Source organism: Bison bison, unplaced genomic scaffold (assembly GCF_000754665.1).
Source record: "Bison bison bison isolate TAMUID 2011002044 unplaced genomic scaffold, Bison_UMD1.0 scf7180017864371, whole genome shotgun sequence".
NCBI lineage: Eukaryota > Metazoa > Chordata > Mammalia > Artiodactyla > Bovidae > Bison > Bison bison.
This window is the reverse complement of record NW_011494943.1, coordinates 7,449,431-7,464,056: the sequence shown is the minus strand read 5'-3', so window position 1 is coordinate 7,464,056 and position 14,626 is coordinate 7,449,431. Positions and strand designations below refer to the sequence as shown.

Sequence of the window (14,626 nt, the reverse complement as noted above, 5' to 3'; positions counted from 1 at the left end):
GATCACAACTCCCAGCAACCGCAACGTTTCTCCCAGCGGTGTTTCGGCTACACATGTGGCCAAGCTGCCTTCCAAAGGCAGTGAGACAAAGGACCTACCTTGAGTTTTTTTCAATCTGGACAAGAGAGCTATTTGCACAGCCTGCCCTGCCTCTGTCCCTCTGCCTGCTGCTCAGATCATCACCCAGATGGACTTGCAGACCCTAGCCTGGGGTGGGTGGGTTGGTTCTCCCTGGTGTGCGAATTCTGTTACTTACTCTGTGAAGACCACCTCCGCCTTGTTCAAGAGCAGCCCAAAAGAAGGCCAAACAGCCACTCACTGTGGTGAGAGCAAGGCAATGCTGGTGGTAAATAGGCCTGGGTATTTTCAACAGTTCAAAGGCCAAATACAACAGCCAGAAGACAAGACCAGATGGCTCACAAGCCGGGAATGGTCAAGGGCCATTTCCTTCTCTGCGCTTAGGTGAGTCACACTGTCTTGTTTTTTTCTAATCAGTACTTAAAAGGATCATGGATCTGGAAGGCAGAACACGGGGGCAGGCAGGAAGTGAAAACCAAGATGGAGGGACCGAGCACACACCCTGCTCCTCACACCCTAGACAGAAGGCACCAAACGCTAACACACGTCCATCAAGTCTCGTAACAGCCCCGTAAGGCAGACTATCCTCTCCACTGCAGAGGAGCAAACCGACGCAAAATACAATGAAGCAGTTTCTTGCCTGTAAATGTCTACGTCGGGATTCAAACTCCAGCCCGACTGCAAAGCCTAGAAATACCATTTCCCAACTTCCTGCCTCCTCCCTTGAGACTAGGAGGCTGTGAATGGGCACAATTTCTATGAAACCCTTGGTTCAACCACTGGAAAAAGTGGAAGTGTTAGTTGTTCAGTTATGTCCAACTATTTGTGACCCCATGAACTAGAGACAGCCAGGCTGCTCTGTCCATGGGATTCTCCAGGCAAGAATACTGGAGTGGGTAGCCATTCCCTTCTCCAGGGGATCTTCCTGACCCAGGGGTCGAACTTGGGTCTCCTCCTGGATTGCAGGCAAGATTCTTTACTATCTGAGCCACCCAACATTAAAGAGCCAGGAGGTGAAATTCCTCTCCAGGAATGACTCCAGAGCAGGTCACAGGCAGACAGGTGTTACACCCTCCACTTAAGGAGAAGACGGCCAGATCTATTATCTTTTAACTATAATGATCAGGGGAAACAGCTCAAGAATTCATGGTGTCCCAGTGAGTAATGTCTGAGTTTCCGTGAACGGAAGGGCAGGTCCTGAAGACCTAATCACCCACACACTGGGCGCTGCCGCCCCATCCTCAGCCTGGAGATCTCCTGGGGCTTACAGAAGGAATACCAGATCCTGAAGCCTACTGAGCCCGCCTCCCTTACTGGGTGAACAATCCCGCAGACTTCCAATGAGAACTTACATTTTAAAGAATGAATTATTTCTTGTGACTTGTGTGAAGAGCATGGCACATTTCCTGTCCATCAGGGCCTCTCACTGAAATGAAATTGCCTATACAACACTTTAGTCAACAACTACAAAAATACTTTCATATCTTGCTATTCTGATGTGCCATTTCTGGATTTTATCTTAGCTGAATATATGAGAAGGACTAAGGGAATTGGTGTGAAAAAATGTTTTGCTACTGACTGGCATTACTACTAGAACAAAAGTTGGTGAATCTCAACCTCTTCATCATTCTCCATTTGTTGAAGGTATTTAGAAAATTATAAAAACAATCTTTCCTAAAGTAGTTTTATTGAGATACAAAACCCACCTGTAATTCTCAAGTGTAATTTTTCATTTATGTCATGCTATTATATAATTATGTTTCCCAGGTGGCTCAGAGGTAAAAAATCCACCTGCCAGTGCAGAAGACGCAGGTTCGATCCCTGGGTTGGGAACATTTCCTGGAGAAGGAAATGGCAACCCACTCCAGTATTCTTGCCTGAGAAATCCCATGGACAGAGGAGCCTGATGGACTACAGTCCATGGGGTCGCAAGAGTCAGACTAAAACAACATTATAGAATTACCCAGACTACTGGAACACTGAAGATGTTTATAATACAAATGAGAACAAAACTGGATACAAAATAGTTAACCCTGTTACACTGCTGCGGCAAAGTCGCTTCAGTCGTGTCCAACTGTGCAACCCCATAGACAGCAGCCCACCAGGCTCCCCTGTCCCTGGGATTCTCCAGGCAAGAATACTGGAGTGGGTTGCTATTTCCTTCTCCAATGCGTTAAAGTGAAAAGTGAAAGTGAAGTCACCAGTCGTGTCCGACTCTTAGCGACCCCATGGACTGCAGCCTACCAGGCTCCTCCGTCCATGGGATTTTCCAGGCAAGAGTACTGGATAGAAGAATAAAAACGGCTACACTGTCAGGATCGTGATATTAGGTGATTTTTTCCTTTCATTAAATATTCAATCTTGCTATTATGATAGTCTGACAACAAAATATGCACAAAAACAAAACCCTGATAAGATAACCACCAGAAAAAGTGCCATATGACCCTTTCCATGTCAAAGACCTCTAAGAGGTCCACATTTAAACTCTAACAAGATAACCTTTGCGCTCCCATCCTGAAAAAGAATTCTCAGTACAACAATCCCCAAGGGTGGATTCCCCAGAAGCTCACCAAGCAAAGGCACACAATGGCCCATCTCCGCTGGCTGCAAAAGGCCTCTGGTTCCTCTGCCACCCCCACAACCTGTCTCTGGAGTATCCTTCAGGATGACTAGAACCCTATGCTGCTTGTTCGTGAAAAGTCTGGCATCTCCCTTTCTGATTCCAGAGCCCTGGAGGTACAGCCAACAGACCCAAAGCCCAGGGAGGAAAGCATTTTGCTCTGCACGGATCCTGCGGAAGCTGGCGCCTCTTTCCGTGCATGGTCACTAAGAGAATGCTGGCAGGCTCCTGAAGTTCTTCCTAGAATGGTGTCAACAAACTCCTGGGAAACGAGCTCTGTGGGCTGCTTTCAGCCTCCAGACCTTTGATTCTGAGATTTTCAAAGATCATTAATAATGCTGGGCTGGGGAGAAGCGGCTGGAGAGGACAGGAAGAGTGTGAGTTACTGAGTCAGTTCTGCCCTAGGCAAATCCTTCATCTCAATTCCAGGTCAATTAGTAACACTTGGAGACCAGGACGCTGGTCCTTCTTGAGGGAGTTCAGGTGTGTGCGTGCGGCCACTGAAGGCAGAAGCCCACTCAGCCCACTGAGCCAGGCCTCCACCAAGCCCCAGTGCTCTGAAACTCTATGAGTACCCACCAACGCAGCGGTGCCACACTGCCAAACTGTCCATCAAGGCACCCCAGGAAGCGGCCGTGAAATTTACAAATTTCAAGGCAAACAAATTTCTCAACATCTTGTCTGATACCACACTAATTTATGGGTTGTTTTTCCAATGTGACTACACTAAATTGTGGGGCTTTCCAGGTGGCTCCGTGGTAAAGAACCCGACTGCCAGTGCAGGAGACGCAGGTTCAATCCCTGGGTTGGGAAGATTTCCTGGAGACAGAAATAGCAACCCACTCCAGTATCCTTGCCTGGGAAATCCCATGGACAGAGGAGCCTGGAGGTCTACAGTCACGAGTTAGCAGCCGAACAGAAACACACTAAATCATGAGGACGCTGATGCTGATTGTTTGGAGAACATACTTACTGAACAGAACTGTTAGGTTATTTCTTTTGGCCTAGGAGTTCTGTGAAAAATTCCTGTGACACCAAGGATGCTGTGAACTGAGAAACTATAGTAACTTCTGACCTCCAGGATGGGGATGCGGAATCAGACTGCCAAGCATTGCTTAAAACTCCATCTTAGGCTGAGAAAGAACACATCCCTACACATTCTCCTCTATCGCTGCCACCACCGCCTGGTATCACAGCCCTGACTTCAGACGTGCCCCAAGTGGTTGAAGTTTGCCTGTTGGCCCACAACTGGACGGAAGCCACGCCAGCACTCAACCCAGGTCTTCCGACTCCAAACCCACCAGACTGGCTCTGGGTTGTGAATTCCTCATTTTTGCACTACTTTTGGGGTTTGAAGGATTATTGTAATGCTTTTTCTGAACTGGGGTTGTTCACGCCTTTTAAAAAATGCTGGAACAATTTTTTCCCCCACCCAATGTCACCTTCTTGACCCAGAAACACTATTTTGTTTTGACAGATGTTTGCTCCTTGGGCTTGGAGGATTCCTTCCCCGGGTCAAAGCCTGGACCAGCGCGCCTTGCCCCGCAATGGGAGGCTGGGCCTCCCAGTGAGTTGCCCACAGGCTGCTCCAGCTCACCTGTGCCAGCTCATCAGTGCCCGTGTTTTGTTTGCAGAGGAAGAGAGTGTGTGTCAGGGACAGTGGGTTGAGTGGAAATACCTTTATCTACAGGAACAGTGGGAGTGGGGAAAAAAGATAAACAAGGGGAAAAGTTCCAGGGCAACCGAGGTAAAACAAGGACAAAGGAGGGTGGCGAAAGGGAAGCTCGTGGGCCAAGGGCAAACAGATGGAGGAAGCACTTGAGCTTTAGGGGCCCATCCCTGCGGTGAGGAGCCGGACAGAGGGCTGCCCCGCCTGGTCTGCCTCTGTCCAGGACAGCAGCGCCACCTTCTGTTCAGTAACTGGAACACCTGAGTCTGGCTGCTTGTTGAGGCGAGGTGAGAACAAGACCTGATGGAACAGAAGTGCCCGGCATCCTATTCCTGCGGGACACTCTGCCACCTCCTCTAAGCCCCTCTTCTCTGGTTTAGGGCCAACCCCAGGGCCCAATCCCTGCCACCCTGGGCTGATGGATCAGGAACACAGGCTCCCTATGTGGGGGGAGTAGGGGGGTGGGGGCAGTGGGGCCTGGAGTTCTCATTTCTTCCTCAAACTCCCAAATATGGGACTCTGCACTCATAGGTCAGGGAAGGCAATGGCACCCCACTCCAGTACTCTTGCCTGGAAAATCCCATGAATGGAGGAGCCTGGTGGGCTGCAGTCCATGGGGTTGCTAGGAGTCGGACACGACTTCACTTTCACTTTTCACTTTCATGCATTGGAGAAGGAAATGGCAACCCACTTCAGTGTTCTTGCCTAGAGAATCCCAGGGACGGGGGAGCCTGGTGGGCTGCTGTCTATGGGGCTGCACAGAGTCGGACACGACTGAAGCGACTTAGCAGCAGCAGTACTCATAGGTAACCCCAAACATCAGCGGGATAAAAATGAGGGCCGTTTCCAGTCTCTGTATTCTACTTTTGTACTCCCCAAAATTAACAGATAATAAAGTTGGAAAATACACAACTTTGCTTATCCACAATGCCAAGTCCTTTCCAAAGAAGCACCTTGGGGGTTTACTCCAACTCCAACCCTCATTTTTCTTTTAGAACATTGGTTCTAAAAGACTAGCGGTTTCATAAAAGGCCCAGAAACAGAGTTCACTACCTCCTGAAGCAGCTTGACCCACTTTTGGCCTGAGAAGACGGGCAGTTCTTTGTTCAGTTCAGTCGCTCAGTCGTGTCTGACTCTTTGCGACTCCATGGACTGCAGCATGCCAGGCCTCCTTGTTCATCTCCAACTCCAGGAGTTTACTCAAATTCATGTCCATTGAGTCAGTGATGCCATCCAACCATCTCATCCTCTGTCGTCCCCCTCTCCTCCGGCCTTCAATCTTTCCCAGCATCATGGTCTTCAAATGAGTGAGTTCTTCACATCAGCTTCAGCATCAGTCCTTCCAATGAATATTCAGGACTGATTACCTTTAGGATGAAGTGGTTGGATCTCCCTGCAGTCCAAGGAACTCTCAAGAGTCTTCTCTGACACCACAGTTCAAAAACATCAATTCTTCAGTGCTCAGCTTTCTTTATGGTCCAACTCTCACATCCATACATGACTACTGAAAAAACCATAGCTTTGACTAGATGAACCTTTGTCGACAAAGTAATGTCTCTGCTTTTTAATATGCTGTCTAGGTTGGTCATGACTTTTCTTCCAAGGAGCAAGTGTCTTTTAATTTCATGGCTGCAGTCACCATCTGCAGTGATTCTGGAGCCCCGAAAAATAAAGTCTGTCACTGTTTCCCCATCTATTTGCCATGAAGTAATGGGCCAGATGCCATGATCTTAGTTTTCTAAATGCTCAGTTTTAAGCCAACTTTTTCACTCTCCTCTTTCATCAAGAGGCTCTTTAGTTCTTGGCTTTCTGCCATAAGGGTGGAGTCATCTGCATATCTGAGATTATTGATATTTCTCCCGGCAATCTTAAATCCAGCTTGTGCTTTATTCAGTACAGCATTTCTCATGATGTACTCTGCATATAAGTTAAATAAGCAGGGTGACAATATACAGCCTTGACGTACTCCTTTCCCAATTTGGAACCAGTCTGCTGTTTCATGTCCAGTTTTAACTGTTGCTTCCTGACCTGCATACAGATTTCTCAAAAGGCAGGTCAGGTGGTCTGGTATTCCCATCTCTTTCAGAATTTTCCACAGTTTATTGTGATCCACACAGTCAAAGGCTTTGGCACAGTCAATAAAGCAGATGTTTTTCTAGAACTCTTGCTTTTTCGATGATCCAGCAGATGTTGGCAATTTGATCTCTGTTCCTCTGCCTTTTCTAAATCCAGCTTGAATACTTGGAAGTTCACGGTTCACGTATTGCTGAAGCCTGGCTTGGAGAATTTTGATCATTACTTTACTAACGTGTGAGATGAGTGCAATTGTGCAATAGTTTGAGCATCCTTTGGCACTGCCTTTCTTTGGGATTGGAATGAAAACTGACCTTTTCCAGTCCTGTGGCCACTGTTGAGTTTTCCAAATTTGCTGGCATATTGAGTGTAGCACTTTCACAGCATCATCTTTTAGGATCTGAAATAGCCCACCTGGAATTCTATCACCTCCACTAGCTTTGTTCGCCGTGATGCTTCCTAAGGCCCACTTGACTTCATTATGTGAAGGCAAACATCTTCCCTGCAGCTCTCTGCATTCCTTGAGTTCCACATGGGGCTGCCACCTCCCTGCCCTCAAACAGACAGAACTTCCAGCGATGCCCTGGTCTTTCCTCTCCCAGCTCCTTAACTTTCTCCACTTGACGTCATTTTAAGTCCCCTCACCTCTGCTCTCCTCAGAGCACACTCCAGTTTAAAATGCGGCTTCCAAAATCCCAAAACAAGCCCAGTGACACGTGTGGCCGGCCTGGGAAGCGAGCCAAGGGGGCGCTGGTCGTCACAACTAACGACTGAAAGCTAAGTGTCTGTTACATTTCGTTAATCCTCATGAAACAGACGAGGCAGATTTGATGATGCAGGTTTATCATCCTTGGGATGCTCTGCTGCCCTCAACATGGCTCAAGACCCCCATGAGGCTAGCAGCCAATGGACATGCAGAGGGCAATGAAAGCAGCTATCAGTTAACTAACATTACCCACCCAAGATTTTTGGTTTTGAAAAACAGTGGTTCTCAAAGTTGATCTGTGGACCCCTGGGGGTCTACAGGGTCAAAACTCCTTTGTATAATACTGAGTAAGATACATATTTGCCCTTTTCACTGTTACAGGACTTCCCTGGTGGCTCAGATGGTAAAGTGTCTGCCTACAATGCAGGAGACCCGGGTTCAATCCCTGGGTCAGGAAGATCTCCTGGAGAAGGAAATGGCAACCCACTCCAGTATTCTTGCCTGGAAAATCCCTTGGATGGAGGCACCTGGTAGGCTACAGTCCATGGGGTCACAAAGAGTCTGACATGACTGAGCAACTTCACTTTCACTATTACGTTTACAGAAGTAACAATGTAACTTGTTGGCCCTTTAGAATAAACTGAAGCGGCACAGATTTAGCAGTAGTTAAATCTCGGTTTAAAAAAAAAAAGTCAATTTCACTTAGGAAAATCCCTGGTGAAGCATTAAAAATGATTAACCTTGATCTTTGACTTGTCTGAGTTCTTTTTTTTTTTTTTTTTAACATTTTGTGTGACTGGGTTACAAGCTGAACAAGCTGCTTTCTTCATGGAGCATCATTTTTGCTTGAAAAAGTAACTGACAAACTAGTTATTCAGACTTACGAAGTTGGCAGGCATTTTCTTAAAGACTAAATCTGTCACTCATGGTTATTTACTGGCGATAAGATTCAAATTCTCTAGCAAAGACAAGAATCTGAGAAAATACCTACTTCCCACTGTGAGCACGACAGCTTTCTGATATTTATTGATTTGTCTGATGAGATCAGTAATGTTGTTAACAAATAAGCATTTTTTTGGACACCGTAGAACAAAATGTGTCAACACTTAGGGGGCCCACATAATGCAGTGAGCCGACACCGTCCAAATCACCAGTGTCTGATGATGTGATACCAAGTAGGAGAATAAGAGGCATTGACAGTGGGAGAGACCCAAGGATTTTAACGAAGTGGAGAACGAACAGTTCATTGATAAGGATTCACATTCCGGTCGCAACCAACCTTTAGGAAACTACCGTCTGCTGCGTTTTGATGACGCGTCAGAGGACACCCACAAGGACTTGTAGGGCTACCAGAATACTCTTTTCCAATGACCTGCCTGTCGCAAGCCAGAGTTTCCTCAAATTCTTCAACCAAAACACCATAATGCAACAGACCGAACACAGGAGCAGCTATAAGAACCTATTAATAGCTGTCTATTCAACTAGACATTAGACATTAAGGAGACTTGTAAAATAATACCATGTTTTGTTCTTTTTTTTGGTGATAATTTCTCATAAAAATGTTATTTATGTTAGTATGTAATAGGTATGTTATTTTAAAATTAAAAAAATATATTTAAAACCTCAAAAGATAAAACCAAAATGAACAGAAGTTCTTTGGGATTCTTGCTTTTGACTGTGTAAAGAAACCAAATTGGGGGGTGGGTGGGAGGTTCAAGAGGGAGGGGATATATGTATACTTATAGCTGATTCACAATGTTGTACCGCATAAAGTAACACAACACTGTAAAACAATTATTCTCCAATTAAAAAAAAACTTTTGAAAAGTGCTATAATTAAAAGCAGATCTTAAAAAGCCAACGTAGGGAGGAGGGCCATCTAGTGGAAAAGAGAGTTATGACATCAACTCATTTGCTAACAAAATAAATGACATCTGCGGTGACACATCCTAAGACTAGAAACGTCACACACTTAAGGCAGAAATATGCAAAAGTAACGGTTTGAAAAGCAAAAGTACTGTTAAATATTGACCGAAATAAAACTTAAATGTGACAGAAAAATTCCAGAAGAGGGAGGGGTGGGGGGTTGAGGTGGAGACTGAGACCTGGACGGCAGTGTGACGCCAGCTTAGGCAGAGGAGGGAGCTGGGGCAGGACGAAGGGCAGGGAACACGCAGAACTCATGCTGGGGACCGTTTCTAGTCCTTGGTGATGCCACGAGGACTCAGTCTTTCTACCCCACCCCCGGGGCCTCTGCTGGCCACTGGGGACCAGAGGACGTCTGAGCTGGTGGAGCTCAGTCTGGTTCTGATGCTCACCCTCCACGAGAACTGCCTTGGGTCACCCTGAAGGCTGGGTTTTGTGTTGATTTCCAAGGGCTCCCTAACATGGGGGATAGGGGTGGGCTGTGTGTATGTGTCTTAACCTTTATCACAATGGGGTCAAAGATGTGTGAATTACTCCTAGCTGCTACTGGGATGAAAAATAAGAAATGACCATGCTGTTTCAAAACAAACCATTCTGTATGGTTTACTGGAGAGTGGGAGGGCACTAGCTTGGAAAAACAAGGCTTAGGCTCAACATCCCCAATAGCTGGAAGAGGTCTCATTTTGTCTGGCCCTCTATGGCCCTTCTTCATGTCTGGACAACTAAAGAGAACCCACAGTGCACGAGGCAGCCCTTGTGGTTTCCTGATTCTAAAAACATTCCTACACCTAACCCACCTGCAGGGGCACAAAGCCCACCTGGATTTAGAGAACAGGTAGGGGGCTGCAAATTAAGCTGCCTCAAGACAGTCCAGGGTGGTCTCCAGTTCTCTTAAAGCTGGGTTGATCCCCACCCCACCCCACCCCCAAATTACACTGGTTACACGTATGTTAGTGGGACAGATCTGGAACCAGACATATGAACTGAGCCATGATGTTAAAAGTGCCTTGTTCATATCCAGCCACCCCACCACAGCCAACACCAAATACCTTTGGGTCATCAGCCTCAGGTTTTTCAGTCTCTGAATCGTCATCTTCCTACAAGACAAAGAATTTAGAGGATTAAGCTTAAAGGAGCGGGCCAGGTTCTCACATGCACAACTAGGGTACGGAGCAAACGTGCCCAGCCTGGCGCGTCCCACCAAGAATCCCTCCCCCACCACATGACCCAGGCTCCAGAGAAAGAGGAGGGGAAAAAGAGATGTTCTGGGTAGGAAAAACAGAACATCAGCCGCTCAAAGTCCTTACTCCAGCAGGGCCATGGTCTATATCAATGAAAATGCCTGAGATTAAAGACTACACACACAAAAACGGAGAAAGGTTGCAATACACTTGAGAAAAGAAGATCAGGCCCCACAGGATAAAGCAGGCATGGAGTTGCCAATGAAATACACATGATTTCATAGTACAGAAATCTTTTTTCCCTTCTTTGCCTTTCATGTACACAAAGACATCAGACTTCGAGCTCCCGTGACAGCATTCACCTCCCTGAGTGCCATGACCCTTCACCCCAATGCTATACCCGAGCACGTCAACCCAGCAACATCTGCACAACAGCATGAACAGTAGGAAGGCAGGTATAAAATGACCAGGGCAAGTGATCTGGGAAAGGCAGGACTGTCCTGGGACCCAGCTGAGGGGACCCCGCTCCATACAGGCTTTTGGAGAACTAACCCATTCTAGGCAGCCTTGTTCCTTATCCAAATGGCCTGCCTGACATGGAGCATCATGTGGGCATGACATTTTCCAATGCGTGCCCCAGCCTCACACAAGCTAGTCCACCATTTCACTGAAACCCAATGAAGGTCAAAGATCAGCTACCCTGTCAGGCAGCTGTCTCCTGTGTTCTGTTCCACCATGAGTACACCCCAATGCACGGGAGCCGTAATTTCACATCCAATGGAAAGTTTCATTTGAAACTGCTGTTTTCAATCACTCTAAATGCCCCCCTCCCCATATGAAAGAGCACACAAGATGTGAATATAACCACCACCCGAGAGACTTCAACTAGCCTGATGGTTTTGAGACTGAATTGTTCTGCAAGGTGTCAAGAGAGCCACAGCTTTTAAATACAATCTGCTGCGAATGAAACCCATCAGGCTAAACAATCAGAGATGTAGCTCAGCTAGATATAGTCACATTTTAGAATGTGTATGTTGGGACTGGATGCGAGGATTTTACCAAAATGTGAAATAAAGCTTAAATATGGTGAAAATTCTATGCAAAGTAAATGCAGAACATCTCAAAAACACACATCATGCAAATTTGCTGAAGGAAATAGTTACTGGATGTTAAGCCAGTATGTGCTCACTTAAGAACAGTCAGGAAAATGAAACAACTTAGAAAGCTTTTCTAAACAATTTTAGTCAATTCTGAATTATTAGCAATAATGGGGGAGGGGATACCTCAAGGGATAAAAATATCTTCCAAAAGAACAGAATATACAAAACGCATTTTTGTTTAATTTGTAAAGCATTTTAACTCTAACGTTTATGTAGCAATGCATAACATTTTCAAACAAATAATACAGAACATTCAGTTCAGTCGCTCAGTCATGTCCGGCTCTTTGTGACCCCATGGACAGCAGATGCCAGGCTTCCCTGTCCATCACCAATTTATTACATGTTTTAATTAAAGCTGTTGCTAATCAACCAGATTTTATATTGAGATACAAGTTTGTATGTCTGTGTTAAGCACCAGTCTGAATCCTTGTTTTTCTCTAGACTTAAGTTCTCCAAACTTTTAAATTTTAGGTTACAGTGTATCTAAAGTCTTTCTGGTTAAATTAAGATGCAAGTTCTCTTTTCTTTGCTAGTCAGCACATACTAAACTTTAAGCAAGATTTGATGATCAAGAACACTCTGATAAAAAGTGCCAAGTAGAACATCAAGAAAGGATTTAATAAATACCGAATCACAAATAACGGTACTTCCCAGTCTTTTTAATAAACTGAAAGATTTGAATGAGCCCCAACCAAGATTACAAATAATACAGAATTGACTGCAGATATAAACGATACATCAGTTGGGATGAATGCACTGTTTCAAATGGAATAAATTATCTAAACAGGGAAAACCAACATAAAACACCTATTGATATCTGGGGTAAACAAAACTGTCCACTACTGTTGCCCCCAAGTTTCAATACAAAGGTTAATACAAAATGGTTCAGGTGAAAAAATTAGATTTTCAAAGAGAACTACGGATATCCAATCCAATTTTCTCAACTGATACTAAACACACCAAAAAAAGGGGGGGAGGGGGAAATGGAACACTGTTGGTACAGGTCAGAAAGTTTCTGACAAACGAAATGATGCTTTGAGCGGCTGTGGATTTGGGAATAGATTTACCTACCGAAGGTTTGCTGTTCTCATCCTCCTCCTCTTCATAACCATCTTCATCACCCGCAAGGCGAGAAAAGTCATCATCTCCATAGGCTTTGGATACCAATCCGCCTTTCTCGTCTTAAACAGAAGAGAAAAATAAGATGAATTGGGGAAAGAATGGAGAAAAACATTTGAGTAATCTGAGTAGCCAGGACTATCTCTTAAGAGACAAGGAAAACCTAAATCTCATGTAAGTGACCACTGGCCCAGATTCTGTTTTGGGGAAGACTACAAAATTTAGTGTATGAATTCATTAAAAGAACAGGAAAGAAAGCCAAGTAATATTAAATTTCATTTTTAATGCTTCCAATCCACCTATGCCAACTGAAGCATACTTTTCTCTGAACCGTTATATCGCGTTGTTTAAGCCCCTCTTTTGATCTGCCTATGTCTACTTTGTATAATAGGCACCAATGAACTAGTCTTCCCATATAAGACAAGGACTCTGTCATCATCATTTTTGTGAGTCCTCCCCTAGGAACTGGACCTTAAAACACGGGTGCCTTGAGAGGTTCCCAATCATATCTACTTGAGAAACAAAATCTGTTTCTATGTTTAAAACAAAAACAACAATCCCCCCCACCCCCCCCACCCCCGCCAAACAATGCAAATTACTGGGAAACCAGCAGAGAACTTCCAGACAGGCCAAGACCACTTGCACTGAGAAGCTAACAGTCCAAGCCCCTCCATCACTTCCCGATGAGGAAACAAAGGCTCAAATATGTTGGGTAACTTGCTGCCTCTCTTCACTCCCATATAAATCTGTTCCCACTTCTTACTACTGTTATTCTCAACGTGAGTACGGTAACAAAACACTGACGGGCTTTAAACAACTCACAAACTAACGGAATCGCCAAGAAGCCTTGGAAGGATCACAAATGCTCAGGTCCTTCCCCAGATCTACTGAATTAAGACTCTCTCGCGGTGGAGACCGGAGGTACAAAGCTCCAGGATATGTCTAGGGCATATTATTAATTAAAAGGTTCGCTCTTCCCCACAAACAAGACCAGAGAAAACAGGTAGTGGTTCAGTAGCCTTGGATCCTCTCTCCCCTTTGTCCATCCTTCTGCCTAGCACGGAGACTTTCAGTAAATTACGGAAGGATAATCCAATCAACGGAAGGAGACGGTCCATTCGTGCTACAGAGCATACAACGCTAGGTCTAGCCCAGGACCCTGAGTGCCCTTTAGGGCTCTGGGGCCCGATACTTGGGACCATCTCTTTCCCTCCCGCCGGCTAGGGGAGCAGTAACCTGATTCTCCCTTTCCACTTCCCTTCTCGGGCCTCACCAGCCGCGCTGCCTGCCGTTTCAACTCCAGCCTCTCCATCAGACTCGGCCTCTGAATCTTCATCGTAAACTGCCAGAGACGACAGAACATTCTTCTTCCCCGCCATCTTATTTCCACAGCCCCGGCGTGGCTCACTTCTATGACTCCGAAGAGCCGACTTCCGCGCAGAAAGGCGACTTCTTCCGGATCCCAGGAGACCCCGCGCCCCTTCCAGACCGAGAACCAATCAAAACGGCTCTTTCAGCGCTTGGCTCCGCCCCTCATGCCAACGCTTGCAGAACGTCATCACTGCGCGACGGACACAAGCTTCTGTGGGATTTACCTGACACTGCTTTTCCAGCAGTTTGGTTTTTCAGTTACCTGAGGCGTATGGGGGTCTTCGAGTAGTTCCCGAGCCAGCAGGCATCAGCGGCCCGACAAGAGCCCTTCGCTTCTCGGAGCCCACGGCCGGCTCTGATATCTTGGGGTTAAGAGAGGGAGGCTTTGGCTGGGGAAGGGAGAAAAGAGCGGATCTGGGGCTGAGTAGAGGAAAAGGGGAGGGCTGTCCTCCGGGGGGTGGGGGAGAGGGTGGTGGGAAGAAGGGGTCAGGTCAGGTCCCGGGGGAAGAATGGTTGTCAGTGGCAGTGCTTATGGAGAAGAGGGTGGATCTTAGGGAAAAAAATTTCGTCTTCTCCAAACTGTTCCTAAGACATTTATGTTTCGTCTCGTGATCTGATTTCTAGCTCTGCGCTGTACCGTGGCCTGGAATAGTTCGAATATTTTATTTTCACTGAGCATAAAAATAGAGATGTTAATTACTCAAGAATGTATTGCTCCAGGCTC

The 14,626-nt window shown here is 46.0% G+C and overlaps 2 protein-coding genes across 4 annotated transcripts in view; one reads left to right on the top strand and one right to left on the bottom strand.

The window, feature by feature from the left end:
* The window catches only part of SAP30BP (SAP30 binding protein), a 33,485-nt gene extending 19,512 nt beyond the window's left edge, over positions 1-13,973 (bottom strand). Inside the window, exons 1-3 of the mRNA XM_010856177.1 lie at positions 13,805-13,973; positions 12,484-12,593; positions 10,121-10,168 (exon numbers count right to left, since the gene is read on the bottom strand). Coding sequence (XP_010854479.1) covers positions 10,121-10,168; positions 12,484-12,593; positions 13,805-13,910 — 264 coding nt within the window. The 5' untranslated portion in view covers positions 13,911-13,973. The remainder of the gene's footprint in view (positions 1-10,120; positions 10,169-12,483; positions 12,594-13,804) is intronic.
* Positions 13,974-14,093: 120 nt separating this feature from the next.
* Positions 14,094-14,626, top strand: part of RECQL5 (RecQ protein-like 5) — a 30,547-nt gene continuing 30,014 nt past the window's right edge. For all 3 annotated transcript variants that reach the window (XR_826723.1, XM_010856171.1, XM_010856172.1), the window contains exon 1: positions 14,094-14,260. The gene's annotated coding sequence lies outside the window, so the exon portion shown is untranslated. The remainder of the gene's footprint in view (positions 14,261-14,626) is intronic.